The sequence below is a fragment of the Chiloscyllium punctatum genome, chromosome 37 (genome assembly GCF_047496795.1).
Source record: "Chiloscyllium punctatum isolate Juve2018m chromosome 37, sChiPun1.3, whole genome shotgun sequence".
Lineage (NCBI taxonomy): Eukaryota > Metazoa > Chordata > Chondrichthyes > Orectolobiformes > Hemiscylliidae > Chiloscyllium > Chiloscyllium punctatum.
This window is the reverse complement of record NC_092775.1, coordinates 1,640,849-1,667,932: the sequence shown is the minus strand read 5'-3', so window position 1 is coordinate 1,667,932 and position 27,084 is coordinate 1,640,849. Positions and strand designations below refer to the sequence as shown.

General features: G+C 47.1%; 1 protein-coding gene across 5 annotated transcripts in view; it reads left to right on the top strand.

Annotated features, from left to right (window-relative positions):
* The first annotated feature begins 4,069 nt into the window (after window positions 1-4,069).
* The window catches only part of LOC140462795 (CMP-N-acetylneuraminate-beta-galactosamide-alpha-2,3-sialyltransferase 2-like), a 55,440-nt gene continuing 32,425 nt past the window's right edge, over window positions 4,070-27,084 (top strand). For 4 of the 5 annotated variants that reach the window (XM_072556089.1, XM_072556088.1, XM_072556086.1 and 1 more), the window contains exon 1: window positions 25,974-26,334. In XM_072556089.1, coding sequence (XP_072412190.1) covers window positions 26,323-26,334 — 12 coding nt within the window. In that variant the 5' untranslated portion in view covers window positions 25,974-26,322. Of the gene's footprint in view, window positions 4,110-25,973; window positions 26,335-27,084 lie in introns of those variants that run through there. The other variant, XM_072556085.1, reaches the window with a different exon arrangement.

Here is a 27,084-nt window from a genome sequence, read left to right as displayed (position 1 = left end):
CCTTCTGTACAATGTCAGGTTATACTCCTATGGGTTTATTTGGAAGTACAAGCTTTTGGAGTGTAGCTGTTTTGTCGCGGGTAACAACTAGGGCAGGATCACTCGTTACCTGTCAAAGGAGCAGCGTTCCGGAAGCTAGTGCTTTCAAATAAACCTGTTGGACTATAACCTGGTGTTGTGTGAGTTGTAACTTTGTACACCCCAGTCCAACACCGGCATCTCCAAATCATCTCCTGTAGAATGCCTCCAATACTGGTCTGTCTTAGAGAAGGGGATTCAAAACTGTTCACTGTGTTCCAGTTGTGGTCTGACTTAAAGCCTTTGTACAGTTTTAACAGGATCACCCCATGTTTATACTCTATTCCCTTTTAATAAAGTCCAACATTCAATTTGTCTTCCCTGTTATCTGTTGAATTTGGATGTCAGTGTTTTGTAATGTATTAGATTGGGTTATGGATCACTGGATTCATTAACATTTCCACGAGAACACCACCATCTTTCTGGAGGGTTGAAGCTGGGAGGGCAGCCTGAACAGTGCCGACAGGTCATGGGAGGATGTAACAACAGCATAGAGTCATCGAGATGGACATCATGGAAACAGACCCTTCGGTCCAACCTGTCCATGCTGACCACATTCCCCAACCCAATCTAGTCCCACCTGCCAGCACTCGGCCCATACCCCTCCAAACCCTTCCTGTTCATATCCCCATCCAGATGCCTGGGTGGGAGTTTCAGCAGGAGCTGAGGCAGTGAGAGATACTGAGGAGGTGGACATTCACAACTGAAGGACATGGGTCCAGACCCTCAGGTCAGGATTTATCCCCAAAACAGTGACGTGGAGAAGGATGGAATTGTCTGCAAATGGCTTCGATCAGCCTCACCTTTCACTGGAAGAAAGGCTATCAGGCAACCTTTCTAATAACATGGAGGCAGTGCAGGGGTTGAAAAGGGTATTGGGGATATAGAACTGGCTGTTACCGACATAGATGTGGGACCTGACAGCACCGCCTGAAGTTTAACCCCATGGACCCAGCAGCAATGTTTGAGCTGGGCAGGAAAGGATAACGCAGCATGTGATTAAAGTCCAGGAAATCACAATTTGCTGCCAAGTTACCACATTCCTGGAGTTCGGATATTAACCGTGGGATGTGCCAGGATTGGCGAGATTCCCTCTCAAGGGACAGCAGGAGTCCGTGTGTGCTAACACAGGGAACAGCTCGATTTCAGTTTGACAGGAGAACATGGTCCCAGCAGGCTCCATGGGATCGCCTTGGAGCTGACCCATGTCTGAGAATCAAAGGGAACACGATCTAAATAAATCTGCTGCTCTCCTTCACTGAAGGCTGTGGTTCAGTAATCACTGTCTGCGTCTGGCCATGTTCGAGGAACAGGAATTGGATTCTGCGAGCAATTCTTACTATTCAGGAGGAACTTCAGTGCTGAGATTGGGACACTGATCATCAGGGAGTACCCAGCTGTCTGCGCACACTCACAGGTATCAACCCAGACCCCACGGTACACTGAGAGGGAGCCTGAGCTTCAAGGAACTGGGGTGCGCCAGAACACTCTGAATGTTAAGGCTCCCTCCCTCCACACAAACTCCAAACTTCACCATCAAGACCCTTTATCAATCCCAGCACTGCTACAGGGACAGGGCTGGAGAGTGGGACTAGCTGGGAGTCAGTACAGACACAATGGCATGAATGGCCTCCTGTCAAATTCTGTGATTTATCTGAAACCAAACTTGTTCCAAACGTGTCAAAGTCAGACATGTGTGATTCATCGGGTAGGGGATCTGGTCTGAAACAAACCAAAACAGAGGATCCTAGAGAAACTCAGTGAGTCTGGCAGCATCTATGGCGAATGATTAATTTTGGAAGGTCAAATTTGAATGCTGAATACAGGGTTAAATACAGGATTCTTGGCAGTGTGGAGGAAACAGTGGGATCTTGGAATCCACACACATAGATCTCTCAAAGTTGTCACCCAAGTTGATAGGGTTGTTAAGAACGCGTATGGTGTTTTGGCTTTCATTAACAGGGATTGATTTAAGAGCCACAAGGTTTTGCTGCAGCTCTATAAAACCCTGGTTAGACCACACTTGGAATATTGTTTTCAATTCTGGTTGCATCATTACAGGAAGGATGTAGATGGCGAGTTTTGAGAAGATGTGTAGCTCAGATTGAGGTTCTGGATGTTGGTTTGCTCGCTGAGCTGGAAGGTTCATTTCCAGATGTTTCGTCACCCTACTAGGTAATATCTTCAGTGGGCCTCCGGGCGACGCACTGTTGATAATTCCTGGTTTCTATTTAAATGTGTGGGTTTCTTTGGGTTGGTGATATCATTTCCTGTGGTGATGTCATTTCCTGTTGTTTTTCTCAGGGGGTGGTAGATGGGGTCTAACCCGATGTGTTTGTTGGTAGAGTTCCGGTTGGAATGCCATGCTTCTAGGAATTCTCGTGCATGTCTCTGTTTGACTTGTCCTAGGATGGATGTGTTGTCCCAGTCGAAGTGGCGTCCTTCCTTATCTGTATGTAAGGATACTAGTGAGAGAGGGTCATGTTGCTTTGTGGCTAGTTGATGTTCATGTATCCTGGTGGGTAGTTTTCTGCCTGTTTGTCCAATGTAGTGTTTGTTACAGTCCTTGCAAAGTATTTTGTAAATGACATTAGTTTTGCTTGTTGTCTGTATAGGGTCTTTCAAGTTCATTAGCTGCTGTTTTAGTGCGTTGGTGGGTTTGTGGGCTACCATGATGCCAAGGGGTCTGAGTAGACTGGCAGTCATTTCTGAGATGACTTTGATGTAGGGGAGAAATCAGGAATCATCAGCAGGGCTTCATCCAGAGGCTCACTGAAGATGTTACCCAGTATGGTGACGAAATGTCTGAAAATGAACCTTCCAGCTCAGTGAGCAAACCTACATCCAGGATGTAGATGCTTTAGAGAGGGTGCAGAGACTTACCAGGATGCTGCCTGGATTGAAGGGCTTGTCTTATGACAGAGGTTGAGTGAGCTCGGGCTTTTCACACTGGAGAGAAGGAGGAAGAGAGTGACTTGATAGAGGTGTACAAGGTAAGGAGCGGCATAGATAGAGTAGATAGCCAGAGACTTTTCGCCAGGGCAGAAATAGCTGTTGTGAGGGGCCATAATTTTAAGAACGGTATAGGGGAGATGTCAGAGGTAGGTTCTTTACACAAAGACTGGTGGGTGCATGGAATGCACTGCCAGTGGTAATAGTAGAGTCAGAGACATGAGGGACATTTAAGCAACTGCTGGACAAGTAAATAGACAGCAGTAAATTGTGGGGTGTGTAGGTTAAGTTAATCTTAGATTGAGATAAATGCTCGGCAACTGATCTATGTTCTATATTCAATGAAATAGAGTTAATGTTTTGAGTTCAGTGACCCTTCTTGAGTAGAAGTGCTTTTTCTGAAGAATTGGCATTGGACTCGAAACGTTAACTCTGTGTTCGTTCCACAGATGTTACCAGACCTGCTGAGTTTCTGTTTTGGTTTGTTTCGGATCTCTAGCACCTGTGATTGGTTGAGTCCGGTAACCTATCTTGTTATTTTGTTGTGAAAGCTGCTCCGCAGCTGGTCACATCCACCAGAGGGAGGGGCATTGAGGCTGGCAGCTTGATTGGACTGGGTACACCTGGTCACCTGAGCCCCAAGTCCCTCCCAGACCAATCAGAATCCTGTGTTAGCGTTCCCCCTCCATTCATGTTTAAACTGTACCCAATTCCCCAGGAAAAGCCATGATGTGCGTTTTACCTGCATCAGACATTCCCCTCTGTGTCTCATCTTGGCCCCAGTGCTGGAGGAGTCTGTCTACCACCAACTGAAGACACCTCTTCTGGATTTCACCAGCCTATAGCAGCTGCCCCCTCCCCCTGCTCATTGCAGCTTGTTTGGATGTTCCCATTGAACAAATAGAGACACCCTGCACTGTTCTGCAGCTGGATAGCTACACCCTGGAGAATCCCAGCTTCAGCTGGACAAAGCCCAGCTTAGACCATACCAATAGTTCCAGCACGCCTTCTGAGAGAGCACCTTCTGAGCGATATATTGGCCGCAGAGGGAGTAGAGATTGTCACCTGGATCCTGGGAGGTAAGATCTGAGGAGAATTTACACAAATGGAGGTTTTGTTTCTTGAAGTTTTGGAGGTTAAAGAGATTACACTGAGAATGGTCTCTCTCCTCCCGAGGGTAGGTTATTTGGATCCAGAAGTGCTCTTACACACAACTGAACTGTTGTTTTTTTCCCCCATCACTATGGTTTGCTTGTTATCCATTAACCAGCAACAGTAAATCACCCAGTTTTTCCAATTGAATAATTTATGTACAAGGCCATTCAAAGCAATGATGACCATCAATTGTGAGAGAGGGAGGAGGAGGGAGCTAAATGAGAATGGAATTAGAGAGAGACGGAAGCACTGTACCACCCCCCACCCCACGGTGCCCAACTCTCTCTAAAGGCATCAAGAGCATTGGTGGACACCACGTGCTCCATCTCCAGGGACACCCGGCTCAAACCTAACCATGGAAGATGGTCAGTCGGCAGGAATGCCCCCCCAGGACCCTGCCCCCCCCGCTGTTGCCTAGACCCACCCAGCCCCCCAGCCCCAGCCCCAGCCCCAGCCCCAGCCCCAGCCCCAACCCCACTGTCCAGATCCTGTTAGGAATCTCTGAATGGAATGTTGCAGGGTGATGGCCCTTTAAATAGGAAGGGGTGGGACTTCCAGAGCTGCTGCTCCGCCTTACAGAGCTGCTGACCAATCAGAGGTCACTGATCAGCACCACCCCAGGATCGGTGACCACTGCCGGTATTGCAGGCCTTGAAGTGGCCAAACCATGGATCCCCTCCTCTGCCTTCCACTCCAGAAAAAAGGGCCCTTGCTGGAGGGGTGGGGGTGGGGTGTGGGGGCAAGGATGGACTTTGTGAGGATGGGGGCGGTGGAGGTGTTTGACCTGATGGGGTTGGGGGGTGGACACACGGTGGAGACCAAGGGGTGGGATAGTGCGTGAGGGTTGGGGGAGGATGCATGCTGGGAAGAACACACTTCAGCCCCACCGCCCAACCACCTCAACCTTACACCGACCAGCAACGTCCCCCCGCCACACCCTCTCACCCCCCCCCCACACCACCCCCCGGCCCTGTTTGAAGCTGCCAAGCCCTTACACAGCTCTCTCCTGTCATCTACAGACTGAGCGTTCAATGCCAGCCTCATATGGACCCTGGATGGGATTAGCTGCTCCCTGTGCTCCATTTGTGGGTCAGGAGTTGGTGTTCCTAGTAGTGGGAATGTGCCACAGTGCTCTCTCCACCCAACATCACCACTGGGTGATCCGGGAAATCCAGCCATCTTCAAACATCAGCTGAATCCTAAACCTGAGATGGATAACATTTTGTTAAGTAAAAGGGAGATGGGGTACAGCAGGTAAATGAGATCTGGGTGCAGATCAGCCAAGATCTCATTGAAAGAGAATTTCTTCTTAAATGTATGGATCTCTGTGACTCTATTAGTCTCACGGAGGGTGAGTCTTTAAGGCACAAGCTGAGCTCAGGTATGGAGCACAAGCCAACCTTCAGCTCCATATTTCAGGCATTCGTGTTGGCCAATGAGAACGTCTCATGCTGACCTCAAACAAGGGCTGTGGGAAATCCAAGATGGCGGCGATCCAATAGGTCTGCCCTGCTGACCTCTGAACCAAAACCCAGACAAAGTGGTGCATTCACCCTCCCTTTCTTACCCATTGTGGTAAAAATCGGTAGTGTTTGGTCCCCAGAATTGCTGCATGTCTGTTTAACTGAGGAAGGAAAATGACGAAGGGAAAAATACCATGAGTATCACCACCAGCAGGGCACCTCCCTGCGCTACCAGACATGTCCACAGCCATAGCGTCAGCCTCCGTGAACGCCCCAGGGAGCACAGCCTGGTCTCTGAGTTCATGAAACTCCGAGAGAAGATCGATTCAGCGATGAAGGAGACCCAGACTGGCTGGAACCGATCTCAGTCACGCTCCAGTGTCTCAGGCAGCACATCATGGAGGTCGAGTAACTGAGCACGGTCTCCGAAACCGCAGTGGAATCCTCAACGGGTCTGGAACGGCAGGTGCGGGCCTTAGTAGAGCAGGTTGACGACCTCAAAAATTGAAGCCTTTGGAAGAACATCCGCCTGGTCGGGCGAAGAACAAAAGAATTTATAGCCCAGGAACAGGCCCTTTGGCCCTCCAAGTCTGAGCTGATCCAAATGTACTGTCTGCACCTGTCACCCAATTCCTAAGCATCTGTATCCCTCTGCTCCCCACCTTCTCATGCATCTGTCCAGACGCATCTTAAATGAATCTACCGTGCCTGCCTCTACCACCTCTGCTGGCAACACGTTCCAGATGCCCACCACTCTCTGTGTGAAGTACTTGCCACGTGTATCCCCCTTAAACTTTCCACCTCTCACCTTCAAACCATGACCTCTCGTTATTGAATCCTTCACCCTGGGAAAAAGCTTGTCTCTATCCGTCCTGTCTATACCCTTCATGATTTTGTAAACCTCAATCAGGTCCCTCTTCAATCTCCATTTTTCTAATGTAAATAAACCCAACCTACTCAACCTCTCTTCATAGCTAGCACCTTCCATACCAGGCACCATCCTCATAAACCTTCTCTGCACCCTCTCCAAAGCGTCCACATCCTTTTGGTAATGTAGTGACCAGAACTGTACACAGTATTGTAAATGTGGCCGAACCAATGTCTTGTACAATTTTAACATGACTTGCCAGCTCTTACACTCAATACCCCGTCCAGTGAAGGCAAGCATACCATATGCCTTCTTGACCACTCTATCCACCTGTGCAGCAACCTTCAGGGTACAATGGACCTGCACTCCCAGGTCTGTCTGCTCGTCAACTTTTCCCAAGGCTCTTCCGTTTACTGTATAATTTGCTCTAGGATTAGACTTCTCAAAATGCATCACCTTACATTTGTCTGGATTGAACTCCATCTGCCACTTTTCTGCCCAACTCTCCAGTCTATCTATATCCTCCTGTATTGTCTGACAGCCCCCTATGCTTTCTGCTGCTCCACCAATCTTTGTGTCATCTGCAAACTTGCTGATCATACCACCAGTGCCCTCTTCCAGATCATTTATGTGTATCACAAACAACAGTGGCCCCAACACTGACCCCTGTGGAACATCACTGGGCACCTTTCTCCATTTCGAGAAACTCCCTTCAACTACTACTACTCTGTCTCCTGTTGCTCAACCAGTTCTTTATCCACCTAGCCAGAACACCCTGCACACCAGGTGACTTCACTTTCTCCATTAGTCTACCTGGGGGAACCTTATCAAACACCTTACTAAAGTCCATGTATATGACATCAACAGACCTTCCTTCATCTATCAACTTGGTCACATCCTCAAAGAATTCTATTAAATTGGTAAGGCACGATCTCCCCTGCACAAAACCAGGTTCCCTATCAATTCTTTTCCAAATATAAATAGATCCTATCTCTCAGTACCTTCTCCAGCAACTTTCCCACCATTGATGTCAGGCTCACTGGTCTGTAGTTACCCGGAATATCCCTACTGTCCTTCTTGTGCAGAGGGACAACATTAGCAGCTCTCCAGTCCTCTGGCCCCAGCTATTTCCTCTCTTGCCTCCCTCAGCAACCTGGGATAGATCCCATCTGGTCCTGGGGACTTGTCCACCTTTAGCCTACCGAACACATCCTCTTTCCTTATATCAATGTGATCCAGAGTAAATAAACCTCTATCCCTAATCCCAACATTCATCATGTTCCCAAAAGAGAAAATGTTGGTTTCAGATTCCAGCATCCGCAGTAATTTGCTTTTATTCATCATGTCCCTCTCCTCAGGGAACACTGATGCAAAGTAATCATTCAGAGTCTCACCCATTTTCACAGGTTCGATACACAACCTTCCTTCCTTATCCTTTAATGGATCAACCCTTTCTCTAGTTACCCACTTGCTTCTTATATAAGAATAAGAGAGGAGTGGTGAAATGAGGCCTGCCGGGAAGGGTGAGTTTTCCCGCATTAAAAGGGACTTATCTCGGGAGTCAGGCCTCCATTTGCCAAGAGGTGCGAGGGAGGAGCGAAGGACTTCAGGGAAGTCATATATTTGTGTGGTTGTGTTACCCGAAACACTACTCGGAGTAGTGTCTCCCACCCATCCTCCTCCTCCTCTAACCAAAAAAAAGTTCTGTTTGCCAGATTGGTAAGGTAACGAGTTTATTTTTTATTCCATATTTTTCAACAGTCTCTTTGGGAATTTAGAATCGTGGGAATGGAGGTGAGGGCAGTTGAATGTTCCTCCTGCAGAATGTGGGAGGTAAGGGTCATCACTAGTGTCCCTGCTGACTACATCTGCAGGAAGTGCACCCAACTCCAGCTCCTCGAAAACCACGTTAAGGAACTGGAGCTGGAGCTGGATGAACTTCGGATCATTCAGGAGGCAGAGGGGGTTATTGAGAGGGGTTACAGGGAGGTAGTCACTCCTCAGGTACAAGAAAAAGGCAGATTGGTTACAGTCAGGGGATGGAAAGGGAACCGGCAGGCAGTGCAGGGATCCCCTGTAGCCATTCCCCTCAATAATAAGTATACTGTTTTGGATACTGTTGGGGGGGGGGGGAACTCACTAGGGGAAGGTAGTGGGGTGTAGGGCTCTGGCACAGAGTCTGTCCCTTCTGCTCAGAAGGGAAGGGGGAAGAGGAGCAGAGCAGTAGTCATTGGGGACTCCATAGTTAGGGGGATAGATAGGAGGTTCTGTGGTGACAAGAAAGACTTACAGTTGGTGTGTTGCCTCCCAGGTGCCAGGGTTCATAATGTTTCTGATCGTGCTTTTGGGATCCTTAAGGGGGAGGGGGAGCAGCCCCAAGTCATGGTCCACATAGGAACCAGCGACACAGGTAGGAAGAAAGATGGGGATTTAAGGCAGAAATTCAGGGAGCTAGGATGGAAGCTTAGAGCTAGGACGAACAGAGTTGTTGTCTCTGGTTTGTTGCCCATGCCACATGCTACTGAGGCGAGGAACAGGGAGAGAGAGAGGAGTTGAACACGTGGCTACAGGGATGGTGCAGGAGGGAGGGATTTGGATTCTTGGATAATTGGGGCTCTTTCTGGGGTAGGTGGGACCTCTACAAGCAGGATGGTCTTCATCTGAACCAGAGGGGGTACCAATATCCTGGGGGGGGAGATTTGCTAAGGCTATTGGGGTGGGTTTAAACTAATCCAACAGGGGGATGGGAGCCAAAATTGTAGTTCAAGTATAGAAAAGGTTGAGAGTAGGGAGGTCCAAAATCAAGTTGCAGGGATGCAAGATAGCACCGGCAAGCAAGAAGTTGGTTTGAAGTGTGTCTACTTCAACACCAGGAGCATCCGGAATAAGGTGGGTGAACTTGCAGCATGGGTTGGTACCTGGGACTTTGATGTTTTGGCCATTACGGAGACATGGATCGAGCAGGGACAGGAATGGTTGTTGCAGGTTCCAGGATTTAGATGTTTCAGTAAGAACAGAGAAGATGGTAAAAGAGGGGGAGGTGTGGCATTGTTGATCAAGGACAGTATTACAGATGCAGAAAGGATATTTGGGGACTTGTCAACTGAGGTAGTATGGGCTGAAGTTAGAAACAGGAAAGGAGGTCACCCTGTTGGGAGTTTTCTATAGGCATCCGAATAGTTCCAGAGATGTAGAGGAAAGGACAGCAAAGATGATTCTCGATAGGAGTGAGAGAGACAGGGTAGTTGTCATGGGGGTCTTCAACTTTCCAAATATTGACTGGGAACACTATAGTACGAGTTCTATAGATGGGTCAGTTTTTGTCCAGCGTGGGAGCCGTGGTTTACGAAGGAAGTGGAATCTCTGGTCAAGAGGAAGAAGAAGGCATATGTTCGGATGAGATGTGAAGGCTCAGTTAGGGCGCTTGAGGGTTATAAGGTAGCCAGGAATGACCTAAAGAGAGAGCTCAGAAGAGCCAGGAGGAGACATGAGAAGTTGTTGGCGGATAGGATCAGGGTAAACCCTAAGGCTTTCTATAGGTATTTAAGGAATAAAAGAATGACGAAAGTAAGATTAGGGCCAATCAAGGATAGTAGTGGGAAGTTGTGTGTGGAGTCAGAGGAGATAGGGGAAGCACTAAATGAATATTTTTCGACAATATTCACTCTAGAAAACGACAGTGTTGTCGAGGAGATTACTGAGATACAGGCTACTAGACTAGGTGTGATTGAGGTTCACAAAGAGGAAGTATTAGAAATCCTGCAGAGTGTGAAAATATATAAGTCCCCAGGCCGGATGGGATTTATCCTAGGATCCTCTGGGAAGCCAGGGAGAAGATTGCCGAGCCTTTCGCATTGATCTTTAAATCGTCATTGTCTACAGGGATAGTGCCAGAAGACTGGAGGACAGCAAATGTGGTTCCCCTGTTCAAGAAGGGGAGTAGAGACACCCCAGGTAAATATAGACCAGTGAGCCTTACTTTAGTTGTTGGTAAAGTGTTGGAAAATGTTACAAGAGATAGGATTTATAATCATGTAGAAAATAATAATTTGATTAGGGGTAGTCAGCACGGTTTTGTGAAGGGTAGGTCGTGCCTCACAAACCTTATTGAGTTCTTTGAGAAGGTGACCAAACAGGTAGATGAGAGTAAACCAGTTGATGTGGTCTATATGGATTTCAGCAAGGCGTTCAATAGTGTTCCCCACAGTCGGCTATTGTACAAAATGTGGAGAAATGGGATTGTGGGAGATACAGCAGTTTGGATCAGTAATTGACCTGCTGAAAGAAGACAGAGAGTGGTGGTTGATGGGAAATGTTCATCCTGGAGTCCAGTTACCAGTGGTGTACCGCAAGGGTCAGTGTGGGGTCCACTGCTGTTCGTCATTTTTATAAATGACCTGGATGAGGGTGTAGAAGGGTGGGTTAGTAAATTTGCTGATGACACAAAGGTTGGTGGAGTTGTGGATCGTGATGAAGGATGTTGTAGGTTACAGAGAGACATAGATAAGCTGCAGAGCTGGGCTGAGAGGTGGCAAATGGAGTTTAATGTGGACAAGTGTGAGGTGATTCACTTTGGTCGGAGTAACCGGAATGCAGTGTACTGGGCTAATGGTAAGATTCTTGATAGTGTAGATGAGCAGAGAGATCTCGGTGTCCAGGTACACAGATCCCTGAAAGTTGCCACCCAGGTTGACAGGGTTGTTAAGAAGGCATACAGTGTTTTAGCTTTTATTAATAGAGGGATCGCGTTCTGGAACCATGAGGTTATGCTACAGCTGTACAAAACTCTGGTGCGGCCACATTTGGAGTATTGTGTACAGTTCTGGTCACCACATTATAAGATGGATATGGAAGCTTTGGAAAGGTTGCAGAGGAGATTTACTAGGATGTTGCCTGGTATGGAGGGGAAGTCTTCTGAGGAAAGGCTGAGGGACTTGAGGCTGTTTTCGTTAGAGAGAAGAAGGTTGAGAGGTGACTTAATAGAGACATACAAGATAATCAGAGGGTTAGATAGGGTGGACAGGGAGAGCCTTTTTCCAAGTATGGTGACAGCGAGCACGAGGGGGCATAGCTTTAAATTGAGGGGTGATAGATATAGGACAGATGTCAGAGGTAGTTTCTTTACTCAGACAATAGTAAGGGTATGGAATGCTTTCCATGCAACAGTAGTAGATTCGCCAACTTCAAGTACATTTAAGTCGTCATTGGACAGGCATATGGACGTACATGGAATAGTGTAAGTTAGATGGGCTTCAGATTGGTATGACAGGTCGGCGCAACATCGAGGGCCGAAGGGCCTGTACTGCGCTGTAATGTTCTATGTTCTATAATAAAAGGCTTTGGGATTCTCCTTAATTCTGCTCATTAAAGCTATTTTATGACCCCTTTTCGCCCGCTTGATTCCTTGTTTAAGACTGGTCCTACTCTCCCAATATTCCTCCAGGGCCTGTTCTGTTCTTAGCTGCCTGGACTTTATGTACGCTTCCCTTTTCCTCTTGGCTAGTTGCATGATTTCTCCTGTCATCCACAGTTCATGAATCTTGCCTTTCCTATCCCTTGTTTTCAAAGGGACATGCCTATCCTGCATTATCTTCAACCTATCTTTGAAAGCCTCCCACACATCAAATGTGGACTTCCCTTCAAAAAGCTGCCCCCAGTCCACATTTCCCAGCTCTTGCCGAATTTTGATATAATTGGCTTAGGTTCAGTTTAGTACTCTTCCCATAGCACCACTCTCATCTTTGTCTATGAGTATTCTAAAACTTACCGAATTGTGGTCACTATTCCTTAAGAAATCCCCTACTGCAACTTTTACCACCTGACCTGGCTCATTCCCCAATATGGCCTCTTCCCTTGTCGGACTATTGACATACTGCTCTAAAAAAACTCTCCTGGATGCTTCTTACAAATTCTGCCCCATCCAGACCTCTGACACAGTGTATCCCAGTCAATGTTGGGGAAACTAAAATCTCCCATCACCACCACCTGTTGCATCTACATCTTTCCATAATCTGTTTACCTATTTGTTCTTCTATCTCATGCTCACTGTTGGGAGGCCTGTGGTACAGCCCCGACAATGTAACTGCACCCTTCTTATTTCTCAGCTCCACCCGTAATGCCTCATTGTTGAAGGCCTCCATAGTGTCCTCCTTTAGCACAGCCATGATATCATCCCTGACCAGCAATACAACTCCTCCCCCTCCTTTAAATTCCCTCCGTGTCCTGTCTGAAGCATCTATATCCTGGAACATTGAGTTGCCAATCATCATGCCCTTCCTTCAACCAAGTCTCTGTGATTGCAATAACGTCATATTCGCAGGCACCAATCCAAGCCCTACATTCATCTGCCTTACCCACTATATTCCTTACATTAAAGCATATGCACTTCAGACCACCAGTTCTTTTGCGTTCATCTGCTCTCTGCCTACTCTTCCCCTTGGTAATGATAACTTCATGATCCTGTTCCTTACAGTCTCCAGTCTCCACCTCACTGCCTACTGGTTCTCTCTTCTGGTTCCCAGCCCCCTGCCACATTAGTTTAAAACCTCCCCAAGAGCAGTAGTAAAAACTCCCCCAAGGACATTGGTTCCAGTCTGGTTCAGATGTAGACCATCCATTTTGTAAGAGTCCCACCTTCCCCAGAACTGGTCCCAATGTCCCACAAATCTGAACCCCTCCCTCCTACACCATTCCTCAAGCCATGTGTCCATCCTGCCTATTTTTTCATTTCTGCACTGGTAGTAAACCCGAGATCACTACCTTTGAGGTCCTCCCCTTTAACTTCTCTCCTAGCTCCCTGAATTCTTCTTTCAGGACCTCATCTCATTTTTTACTTATATCATTGATGTCTATATGCACCAAGACAACTGGCTGTTCACCCTCCCCTTTTAGAATGCTCTGCAGCCGATCGGTGACATACACGGTGCCATGATCCTGGCAACTGCTGCCCTCCTCTGGTGAGCCATCTCCCCCAGCAGTATCCAAAATGGTGTCCCTGTTTTGGAGGAAGATGACCGCAGGGGATACCTACACTGTCTTCCTACTCTTTTTCTGTCTTTAGGTCACCCATTCACTGTCTCCCTCAGCAATCCTAACCTGCGGTGTGACCAGTTCACTAAACGACCTCCTCAGCATCGCGGATGCTGCACAGTGAGTCCATCCGCAGCTCCAGAGCTGTCATGTGATCAAACAAGAGCTGCAGCTGGACCCACTTCTTGCCAGTGTAAGAGTCAGGAACGTCAGCCACATCCCTGAGCTCCCAAATCAAACAAGAATTGATTTGGGAGCTGGGCAACTGGAACAGGAAGAAGACCAGCTCATCAGCTTCTTGGAGCAATGGCTCCTGCAGTGTCTAAAGCTGGAGGTCGAGGTAGGCCTGGTGTGGGTCGAGCAGGCCCACCAGATCACAGTTTGCAGGCCCAGGTTGGACCAGTGGCCCCGCCCGGTCCTAGTGCAACTCCAGCATTACAGAGATAAACAAATGATGCTAGACATCTCTCGGGCACGGGGGAAGGATTCACAGGCTCCAGTATACAAAGGATCATGAATGATGTTTTTCCAAAACTTTTGTGCAGTTGTGATCTGCAAGAGGAAGGCCTTTGATGAGGTAAAAAGGAGGCTGAGGAACTTAAATATTCAGTATTTGGTAAGATATCCGGCATTATTACGTTTCAGCCACTGAGGGTCTGTGTTTAATTTTGACTCATCGGAAAAGGCAAAGGACTTCCTGGAGACCTTAAAATAGACCGACTGGTTCAAATAATATGGACAATAGTGTTCACTTTGTTTTAGACAATAGACAATAGACAATAGATGCAGGAGTAGGCCATTCTGCCCTTCGAGCCTGCACCGCCATTCAATATGATCATGGCTGATCATTCCTAATTAGTATCCTGTTCCAGCCTTATCTCCATACCCCTTGACTCCACTATCTTTAAGAGCTCTATCCAATTCTTTCTTAAAAGAATCCAGAGACTGGGCCTCCACTGCCCTCTGGGGCAGAGCATTCCACACAGCCACCACTCTCTGGGTGAAGTAGTTTCTCCTCATCTCTGTCCTAAATGGTCTACCCTGTATTTTTAAGTTGTGTCCTCTGGTTCGGCACTCCCCCATCAACGGAAATATGTTCCCTCCTGCCAGAGTGTCCAGTCCTTTCATAAGCCTATACGTTTCAATCAGATCCCCTCTCAGTCTTCTAAACTCAAGGGTATACAAGCCCAGTCGCTTCAGTCTTTCCGTGTAAGGCAATCCTGCCATTCCAGGAATTGACCTCGTGAACCTACGCTGCACTCCCTCAATAGCCAGAATGTCTTTCCTCAAATTTGGAGACCAGAACTGCACACAGTACTCCAGGTGTGGTCTCACCAGGGCCCTGTACAGCTGCAGAAGCACCTCTTTGCTTCTATACTCAATCCCTCTTGTTATGAAGGCCAGCATGCTATTAGCCTTCTTCACGACCTGCTGTACCTGCATGCTTGCCTTCATTGACTGGTGGACAAGAACACCCAGATCTCTCTGAACAGCCCCTTTACCTAATTTGATACCATTGAGGTAGTAATCTGCCTTCCTGTTCTTGCCACCAAAGTGGATAACCAGACATTTATCCACATTAAACTGCATCTGCCATGCATCTGCCCACTCACCTAACTTGTCCAGGTCACCCTGTAATCCCCTAACATCCTCATCACATTTCACCCTACCACCTAGCTTTGTGTCATCAGCAAATTTGCTAATGTTATTGCTGATACCATCTTCTATATCATTTACATATATTGTAAAAAGCTGCGGTCCCAGCACGGATCCCTGCGGTACCCCACTGGTCACTGCCTGCCATTTCGAAATGGAGCCGTTAATCACTACCCTTTGTTTCCTGTTAGCCAACCAATTCTCTATCCAATCTAGTACTTTGCCCCCAATCCCGTGCGCCCTAATTTTACTCACTAACCTCTTGTGTGGGACTTTATCAAAAGCTTTCTGAAAGTCCAGGTACAGTACATCCACTGGATCTCCCTCGTCCATCTTCCGAGTTACATCCTCAAAAAATTCAAGAAGATTAGTCAAGCATGATTTCCCCTTCATAAATCCATGCTGACTCTGTCCTATCCTGTTACTATTATCCAGATGTGCCGTAATTTCATCCTTTATAATAGACTCCAGCATCTTTCCCACCACTGAGGTCAGACTAACTGGTCTATAATTTCCTGCTTTCTCCCGCCCACCCTTCTTAAAAAGTGGCACAACATTAGCCGCCCTCCAATCCTCAGGAACCGACCCCGATTCTATTGAACTCTGGAAAATAATCACCAGCGCATCCACGATTTCCCGAGCCACCTCCTTCAGTACCCTGGGATGCAGGCCATCAGGTCCCGGAGACTTATCAACCTTCAGACCTAACAGTCTCTCCAACACCAAATCCTGGCAAATAGAAATTCCCTTAAGTTCAGGTCCTTCAGCCACTGTTACCTCAGGGAGATTGCTTGTGTCTTCCCCAGTGAACACAGATCTGAAGTACCCATTTAATTCCTCTGTAGTTTTCTCTGTAGTTTGTTTGGTTTACCTGGTTTTAGGGGTTTGTTTTAACATGTGGGGGTCCCTTTTTTCCTCTTTCTCTCTCTTCTCACTTGTTCCTCCCTTCTCCTTTGTTCTTCTATCATTTCCTTTTCATTTCTCTCTCTTAGTAAAGGATGGAGGGGGTTGGGGGAGGCAGGGGGTGGGGGGGTTACATTTCTTTTTAACCGCGGATCAAATATAGATGGGACGGGTTGAATGCCCACTTTTAATTTTCTTGTTGTAAGACACACGTAATGTTTCTGTACTTTGTTTTGTCTGGGTTTGGGGAGCGGCTTCAGCCTGAAGGAGCCTTCAAGGGGTTAGTGGGTAATATGAGCACCCCCTGTGGGCAAGGGGGAAAGTCTCCTCTTATTTGTGTTCTATGTTGGTTCATTGTAGAAGTAGATGGTAGAAGTTTTGATTTGGTAGTTTTTGTAGTTGTATTTTCAAGTTTATATGAACTGTTTACTGTTCTCACTCAGCGCGGTATGAGTAAGGTTCTTCCTCCCAGCAGGGGGAGAGTCACAGGTTGTTTCTGACGGCTATGGCTAACCGCACATTTAAATGGTGCACCTGGAACATTCAGGGGAGTCATTCACCGATTAAAAGAAAAAAGATACTTTCAAGCTTTAGAAAGGAAAGGGTCGATGTAGCCTTGCTGCAAGAAACACATCTAACCAATAAGGAGCACTTAAAGTTACAGCAGAGAGGGTTTGGCTGGGTGTTTTTTCATCCTTTAATTCAAAAAGTAGAGGAGTAGTGATACTCATTCAGAAAAACCTTCCATCTCAGTTGTTAGACCAAATTAATGACAAATGTGGGCGGTTTCTGATCCTTAAAGTTTGAATGCATGGAGAGGAATATGAGATCTTGAATGTAAATTGCCCCCCAGAACATCCCCTCAAATTCTTAATGGATGCACTCTTCAGGTTGATGGCCCTTGGGGTGCATCATACAATTATAGGGGAGACTTTAATCATCTATTGACCGTGAAGTGGATAGGATGTCTAGGGGTCTCATGGTTATATCCCCGCAACCCAGGCAGCTGGTGGACCTGAACAGGGAACTAGGATTGGTGGATGTATGGAGATGTCTTCACCCTGCAGGTAGGGACTTCACCTTTTTTCTCTAATCCAAATAAGTGTTACACTAGGATTGACGTTTTTTTGCCTCGTCAGCCTTTTTGAATGCGGTGCTGTCCTGCAGAATTGGGAACACAGTCATTTCTGATCATGTGGCAGTGTACATGGAGGTGAAGGCAGGTGGTGATGGGACAGGCAAGGCCACACTGGCACATGGATCTTTCCTTCTGAAGGATAACAAGTTCATTGAATATTTTTTTGCGGGAATTTAAATTTTTTTGGGACATTAATTCAGGGTTTGCCAGGACCGGCAGTCAATTTGGCTGGATATTGAAGCTTCTCAGGCAAAATGCCCCCTCATTAATTTGTTGTTCATGGACACACGAGGACTGTTATGGACCATTGCAGAAATCCGATTGTCCATAACGCGGGTAAAGCATGATGAATGATGTGACAAAGTGAGGGCAATTTATAAAAAACTTCCCCTTTTACTCCCCAGTGGGAACGTTGGGATTCCAGCTTTAGACTCTGGGAGTCCAGAGGAGTTTCCTGTTTGAGAGATTTATTTGATGGTGAGGTCATGATGTCTTTCGAGGAGCTGAGCCAGAAATCTGAGCTTTCTTGGAGGGGCCTGTTTCGTTACTTTCCGATTAGAGACTCTATCCAGAAAAATACTGCATTAATGATTAGTCCCTATAAGTCGGATATGGAGAGGAGAGTACTTCGATCCATGAGTACTCTCTCAGTCAACACCCTTGATCATTTATTAGGAGCTAGTGTCTCAAGGAAAATCGAGCGGCTGTGTGGAATTTGGGCTCAGGAATTTGGGTTGGAGATTTCACCAGAGGAGTGGGAGGATATTTGGGAGAGTGTAAGGAAGATTTCGATTTGCAATAGGACATAGGCTATGCAATTGATGGTACTCCACAGGGCTCATTTGGCACTGCAGCAGCTTGCGAAATTTAAGATAGGAGTGTTCCCCAATGTGCCCCAAATGTAAAACAGATGTTGGTACTCTTACTCATTGCTTGTGGTCATGCCACAAGCTTCATAGGTATTGGGGTGTCATAGCGAGTGTTTGGGAAGAGGTCTTGGGAACCAAGGTCAAGGGAGATCAGTATCTCTTCTCTTGCGTTCAGCCGAATCTCCCCTCTGCAGACGTACATGGGAACGCACAGTGGTTAGCACTGCTGCCTCACAGCGCCAGAGACCTGGGTTCAATTCCCACCTCAGGCGACTGTCTGTGTGGAGTTTGCACGTTCTCCCCGTGTCTGCGTGGGTTTCCTCCGGGTGCTCCGGTTTCCTCCCACAATCCAAAGATGTGCAGGTCAGGTGAATTGACCATGCTAAATTGCCTGTAGTGTTAGGTAAGGGGTAGATGTAGGGGTATGGGTGGGTTGCGCTTCGGCGGGGCGGTGTGGACTTGTTGGGCCGAAGGGCCTGTTTCCACACTGTAAGTAATCTAATCTAATCTAATCAAAGGAATTGTTTAATATTCTTTCATTTTGTGCAAGAAAAAACATTCTGATGAGCTGGGTGTCGGAAAATCCCCCAGGTCTCTCAGGGTGACATAGGTTAGTTATGGAGCTGGACTTCCTCATGGTTATGGGGCATCAGAAAGTAGATGTGGCAGCCCTTTGTATAGGATGTGGCAGCCCTTTTTGAACTTTATAGACGTGGATTTGTTGTCTATATTGGTCAGGGCCTTTGTGTGGCCATGAGGGCTGTGTCTAGTGGCCCAGGGGGCCCTGGGAGGAAGAATTCTGAAGAAATACAGGTTTGTGTACTGATGCTCCCGGTGATGAGGAGCTTTAGTGGGATTTCCCTGAGTGTTGTAACTTCACTTGATTTAATTTAATTTGCCTTGGTTCAGCTCTGTTTAATTTAATTTTTTTTTGTTTTGATCCAGTTATTTATTGAATTAGAGTTTGTGCAGAGTTTCTTTTATCTCCTAAATTGTTTGTGGAGTAGAGTAGGGGTTTGTTTACTGTTATTGTTGTTATATTGCAAGACTGTTCTACTATTTCGTAGTAATTTTATAATTTTTGTAAAAATTTCAAAATCTTCTTCTCAATAAAAATATTTATATAAAAACAAAAAGGGCTGTGTGCCTGGTCGCAAGACAAGATGAGAATTCTGCCAAAAGATAATTCCACAATGTACAGTTTGAGGTTCCTGCTGCACTATGGTTTGGAATAGAGGGCAGTATAGAAACTGTAAGGTAATGGGGGAAAGGTGGGGGGATACACGGGGAGGGTATGTGATACATGGGGGAGGGTATGTGATACATGGGGGAGGGTATGTGATACATGGGGAGGGTATGTGATACATGGGGAAGGGTATGTGATACATGGGGAGGGTATGTTATACATGGGGGAGGGTATGTGATACATGGGGAGGGTATGTGATACATGGGGAAGGGTATGTGATACATGGGGAGGGTATGTGATACATGGGGGAGGGTATGTGATACATGGGGGAGGGTATGTGATACATGGGGAGGGTATGTGATACATGGGGGAGGGTATGTGATACATGGGGAGGGTATGTGATACATGGGGAGGGTATGTGATACATGGGGGAGGGTATGTGATACATGGGGAAGGTATGTGATACATGGGGGAGGGTATGTGATATATGGGGAGGATATGTGATACATGGGGGAGGGTATGTGATACATGGGGAGGGTATGTGATACATGGGGGAGGGTATGTGATACATGGGGAGGGTATGTGATACATGGGGGAGGTATGTGATACATGGGGAAGGGTATGTGATACACGGGGGAGGGTATGTGATACATGGGGAGGGTATGTGATACATGGGGAAGGTATGTGATACATGGGGGAGGGTATGTGATACACGGGGGAGGGTATGTGATACATGGGGGAGGGTATGTGATACATGGGGAACGTATGTGATACATGGGGGAGGGTATGTGATACATGGCGTGGGTATGTGATACACGGGGGAGGGTATGTGATACATGGGGAGGCTATGTGATACATGGGGAGGGTATGTGATACACGGGGGAGGGTATGTGATACATGGGGAGGGTATGTGATACATGGGGGAGGGTATGTGATACATGGGGGAGGGTATGTGATACACAGGGAGGGTATGTGATACATGGGGAGGGTATGTGATACATGGGGGAGGGTATGTGATACACGGGGGAGGGTATGTGATACATGGGGGAGGGTATGTGATACATGGGGGAGGGTATGTGATACATGGGGAGGGTATGTGATACATGGGGGAGGGTATGTGATACACGGGGGAGGGTATGTGATACACGGGGGAGGGTATGTGATACACGGGGGAGGGTATGTGATACATGGGGAGGGTATGTGATACATGGGGGAGGGTATGTGATACACGGGGGAGGGTATGTGATACATGGGGGAGGGTATGTGATACACGGGGGAGGGTATGTGATACACGGGGGAGGGTATGTGATACATGGGGAGGGTATGTGATACATGGGGAGGGTACGTGATACATGGGGAGGGTATGTGATACATGGGGAGGGTATGTGATACACGGGGAGGGTATGTGATACATGGGGGAGGGTATGTGATACACGGGGGAGGGTATGTGATACATGGGGAGGGTATGTGATACATGGGGGAGGGTATGTGATACATGGGGAAGGTATGTGATACATGGGGGAGGGTATGTGATACATGGGGAGGGTATGTGATACACGGGGGAGGGTATGTGATACATGGGGGAGGGTATGTGATACACGGGGGAGGGTATGTGATACACGGGGGAGGGTATGTGATACATGGGGAAGGGTATGTGATACATGGGGAGGGTATGTGATACATGGGGGAGGGTATGTGATACACGGGGGAGGGTATGTGATACACGGGGGAGGGTATGTGATACATGGGGAGGGTATGTGATACACGGGGGAGGGTATGTGATACACGGGGGAGGGTATGTGATACATGGGGAGGGTATGTGATACATGGGGAGGGTATGTGATACACGGGGGAGGGTATGTGATACATGGGGAGGGTACGTGATACACGGGGGAGGGTATGTGATACATGGGGAGGGTATGTGACACATGGGGAAGGTATGTGATACATGGGGAGGGTATGTGATACACGGGGGAGGGTATGTGATACACGGGGGAGGGTATGTGATACACGGGGGAGGGTATGTGATACATGGGGGAGGGTATGTGATACACGGGGGAGGGTATGTGATACACGGGGAGGGTATGTGATACACGGGGAGGGTATGTGATACACGGGGAGCGTATATGATACACGGGGGAGGGTGTGTGATACACGGGGGAGGGTGTGTGATACACGGGGGAGGGTATGTGATACATGGGGGAGGGTATGTGATACATGGGTAGGGTATGTGATACACGGGGGAGGGTATGTGATACACGGGGAGGGTATGTGATACACGGGGAGGGTATGTGATACATGGGGGAGGGTATGTGATACACGGGGGAGGGTATGTGATACACGGGGGAGGGTATGTGATACATGGGGAGCGTATGTGATACATGGGGAAGGGTATGTGATACACGGGGGAGGGTATGTGATACACGGGGGAGGGTATGTGATACATGGGGGAGGGTATGTGATACATGGGGAGGGTATGTGATACATGGGGAGGGTATGTGATACATGGGGAAGGGTATGTGATACACGGGGGAGGGTATGTGACACACGGGGGAGGGTATGTGATACATGGGGGAGGGTATGTGAACAGGACTGCTCTGTGGAAGAAATGGTACAGATTGACCCTCCCTGTGCACTATCATCCTGTTTGAGCTTGTTGTTTTACTGATCCTCTCCTTAAGGGAAGATTCCTGAAATACAGCTGGAATTCTGTGGTATGTTTCCCATTACCACCCTCTCTGTCCAAATAGAGTTAATAAATGATTAACCTCTCCCAGAGCAGGAGTTTTGTGAATTATGTTTATCTTGAATCTCGCTGCAGAATTCTTCTCCTGTTTCCTGCTCATAATTTGGAGGCTCAGTAATACACCGAACTGAAGCAACAACCTCTCAAAAGTAAATAAAAACTAAAGGAAATGTGGATGCTGTAAATCAGAAACAAAAGCAGAAATTTCTGGAGAGAATTCCAAGTTAACATTTCTGTTCCAATGAACCTTGCTCAGCCCTTTAATAGTGTTCAGGTGTGAATTGTAGTGACTCAGTGTGTACTTTCTTGTCTGTATTGCTCCTCTTTAATGGATCAGGAATTATTGCTCTACTTGAGGACCGTACATTTCACTGGAACAGCAAAACTGCATCACAGGATACTCATTCCATCTCCTGTTCTTACCGCCACCGAAAACAGAGATGAAGAACGTGCTGCAGGGAGACTGGGAGCAGGGGAATTGGACAAAATCTTCAGTTGTCACCTGAGATTGCCCCACTCCTTCATGAAGCCCATCATGTGACCTGACTTGCCCAGGTAGGGTAACCCTGGGAGATAGACTCTTCAGATGTTGAATTGATAAGGTTGTGATTGACAGCTAACAGGGCCAATGAAAGGATGAGGTGTTGGAGGGCGACCATGACAAACCAAAGTGTGGGTTTGATACCAAAGGAGACATTGGTAGGAGCAATGTACATACCCTCAAACAGTAGCTACACTGTGGGAAAGGCTGGAAATCAACTAATAATAGGAGCATGGAGAAAGAATTGAGCAATAATTATGGATGACTTTAATCTTCATGTTGATTGGAAAGGATAGCTATGCCAATGAATTCATAGAGCGCATTAGGAATAACTTCCTCAAGCAATATACCATGGAGTTGATAAAGTGTGGAGCTGGGGAAATCACAGCAGGTCAGGGATGTTGATGTTTCAGGTCGGGACCTTTCATCAGCTGCAGAGGGTTATGAGTCTGTGAGGGCACAGTCTTTGTGTCTGCTTAAGGCTGAGATAGATTGTTGATCAGTCGGGGAATCATAGTTTACAGGTAAAAGGCAGGAAAGTGACATGAGGAATGTCAGATCAGCCATGATCCTATTGAACGGTGGAGAATACTCGAGAGGCTGAATGGCCTCCTCCTGTTCCTATTTTTTATTGTCTTAAAGTGTGAAGTGAGGAAACACACTGTGTGTGTAGTTAGGGTCTGGAATGCATTACTGGAAAATGTAGTGGAGGCAGGTTCAGTTGAGCTATTGGATAATTAATAGGAATTGGAATGGTGCACAGGGATATGGAGAAACAGCAGGAGATTGACATGAGGGAATGATACTCGATTGAAGAAGAGGTGCTGGCACAATGGGCCAAATGGCCTCATCTTGCACTGTAACATTTCTGTTTTTGAGTGAAGTTGTTCATTTTAGTGGGAAACAGGGAACAGTAGAGGATTATTGATATGGTGATCGATTGGGAAAGGTTGATTTACAAAGGGGTCTGGATACATCAGCAAACAGGTAGCTCCAGTGAGCAGTTAGGAAGGTAAATGATCTGCTCACCTTTATTGCAGGAGGATTTGAGAAGCAAAGAGGTCTTCCTGAAACTGTACTGGGCCTGGGTGAGATCACAATCGGGCTAGTTTTAGTCTCTTTACTGTAGAAACGATACACTCACCATCGAGAGAGAGAGAGATCAGACAGACTGAGTCCTGGGGGTGGTAGGACTGTCCTATGAGGAGAGATTGGGTTGAGGAGGCCTGTGTTCGCTGGGGTTTAGGAGAATGAGAGGGGATCTCATTGAAACATTTAAAATTCTGACAGGGCTAGACAGACTGGTCCCAGGGAAGATCTTTCTACTGGTTGGGACGTCTAGAACCAGGGGTCATGGGTCTCAGGAAATAGGGTTGGCTGTTTTGAATGGAAATGAGGAGAGTTGCCTCTACTCAGATGGGGGGTGGGGGGGGGGGGGGGGGAGGAGTCGGAGTCGGTGGGGTGTGGGTGATGAAGGTGTGGAATTCTCTACCACGGAACACCGTTGAAGGCAGCTCAGGGAACAGAACAGGAATATGCTGGTGAGATTGACAATCTGCCATGATCACATTGCATGGTGGGACAGGGTTAAATGGACTGAATGGTCTCCTGCTGTTTTCTGTGTTTCAGCTGGAGAGAGGACTGGTGTACTGTAACAGGACTCGAGCGTTAGGATGTTCCACGCTGATTTCAGCTTCGTCAAATTAACATTAAACATTTTTTTAGCCAAAGCATTGACACTTGGTGAGAATACTGAGTGAGATGGGGCACCTGCTGGAGTCATAGAGACATAGAGATGTACGGCATGGAAACAGACATCTTCGGTACAACCTGTCCATGTCGACCAGATATCCCAACCCAATCTAGTCCCACCCGTCAGCACCCGGCCCATATCCCTCCAAACCCTTCCTATTCATATACCCATCCAAATGCCTCTTAAATGTTGCAATCGTACCAGCCTCCACTACATCCTCTGGCAGCTCATTCCATACACGTACCACCCTCTGTGTGAAAAAGTTGTCCCTTAGGTCTCTTTTATATCTTCCCCTCTCACCCTAAACCTATGCCCTCTAGTTCTGGACTCCCCGACCCCAGAGAAAAGACTTTGCCTATTTATCCTATCTATGCCCCTCATAATTTTGTAAACCTCTATAAGCTCACCCCTCAGCCTCCGACGCTCCAGGGAAAACAGCCCCAGCCTGTTCAGCCTCTCCCTGTAGCTCAAATCCTCCAACCCTGGCAACATCCTTGTAAATCTTTTCTGAACCCTTTCAAGTTTCACAACATCTTTCTGATAGGAAGGAGACCAGAATTGCAAACAATATTCCAACAGTGGCCTAACCAATGTCCTGTACAGCCGCAACATGACCTCCCAACTCCTGTACTCAATACCCTGACCAATAAAGGAAAGCATACCAAATGCCTTCTTCACTATCCTATCTACCTGCGACTCCAGTTTCAAGGAGCTATGAACCTGCACTCCAAGGTCTCTTTGTTCAGCAACACTCCCTCGGACCTTACCATTAAGTGTATAAGTCCTGCTAAGATTTGCTTTCCCAAAATACAGCACCTCGCATGGGAAATCTCACAAACTTGATTGAGTTTTTTGAAGAAGTAACAAAAAGGATTGATGAGGGCAGAGCAGTAGATGTGATCTACATGGACTTCAGTAAGGCGTTCGACAAGGTTCCCCATGGGAGACTTTATAGCAAGGTTAGATCTCCTGGAATACAGGGAGAACTAGCCATTTGGTTACAGAACTGGCTCAAAGGTAGAAGACAGAGGGTGGTGATGGAGGGTTGTTTTTCAGACTGGAGGCCTGTGACTAGTGGAGTGCTGCAAGGATTGGTACTGGGCCCTCTACCTTTTGTCATAAGAGGTACAGTTAGTAAGTTTGCAGATGACACCAAAATTGGAGGTGTAGTGGACAGCGAAGAGGGTTACCTCAGATTACAACAGGATCTGGACCAGATGGGCCAATGGGCTGCGAAGTGGCAGATGGAGTGTCAATCTGAAAAGTCCAACTTGAAATATTCAGTCAGTACCACTGAGAACAATAACAAACATGGGATGGACTTCAGGTGGAGGCATTGAAAGTTAAATTAATTTGAAATGCTGTTGCCTGACAGTCAGTTCTAAAAGAACCGAGCAGTGTTTTATTGCATTGACAGTACTTTAGAAGCAGACAGATCACAGAGAGGGGCCTATTAAAGGAGAGCGTCTGGAATGGTGTAGTCTGTGCATATGAAGGTGAATCTCCTTCGTATCAGTGAGACACCCAGGATCCCGGGAAAGCCGACTGGATCACTGAAACCGGTTCGGAGTACATTGGCAACAGATGGGTAAACAGATAGAGCTGCCCAGCTGCAGGGTTAACTGCTGCAGGAAAAACAGTCTGGCTGTTATCAAGTTGAAAGCTGCTGATCCTTTCCTGGAACAGAGTCCAGGGTTGTCATGTTGTAACCTGTGATTTTTTTGAAAATTCCTTTCGTGTGCTTAAGGATTGAGTCGGTGAACATACTTGGAATGTTTTGACTGGGTCTGATTCAGGCTGGAAGGTGAATACTAGTCTTTTCATCATTGTGCAGCCAGTGCCTTGGTACAAGAGCCAAGTGAATTCTAACTTGATGCTGGACAGCTTCTTGAATCCTTTGTTAATCTGAATTGCCAGTGAGGTCAGTCTATAGCACGTTCCCCTCCTCTGAGTCTTGGACTGACTGCTCTGTCACAGGGTGATTGATGGTGTTGAAGGTAAGTTCCACATTTTATTCCTTTACTGTGGAGCTTGAAGCTGATTGGTTGTTTGGCTCCACAATAAAACCCATCTCCTGACCTCTTCCCCATCGCCCTCTCACTTCCTTCCTGTCCCACTCTCTCCCCTTTTCTAACTACACATCACCTCCTGCTCCTTCCCTCTCCCTAATTCTTCCCATCCACCCCCTCATCAGCCCTCACCCCTCCCTACTCTTGGCAAATAGGAACAGGAGTAGACCATTCAGCCCATCCAGCCTGTTGCACTATTCAATGAGATCATGGCTGATCTGTGGCCTAACTCCACGTATCCATCTTAGGTCAACATTCCCTTCACACCTTCAGTTGCTAAAACTTACAGCAATCATAAATTTAATATTTTCAGTTGATTTAATATCAATTGCCCTTTTCTGAAGAGAATTCCAGACTCTTCTCGCTGTCTGTGTGAAGCACAGTTTCTTAATTTCTCTCATGGAAGGGCTGCCTCCACAATCCTAGACTTACCATCAGCAGAAAGTTTCTCTCCACACCATCACCTTCACTTAATAGAGTCATGCAGCAGGCAGACAGACCCTTGAAAACTTTAATCCAATCTTCCCTGAAACTTCCACCTTCCAAGTAATACACCTGTTGTTTTGTGGAACCTGTCCTTGTAAAGTCAGCCTTTTGTAGTCGATGTCTCATTCTGGGAAGCAGACGCAGCTCTCTCTGCAAGAGGTCAATCTCTCCTTCCTGAGTGTGGAGTCCAGA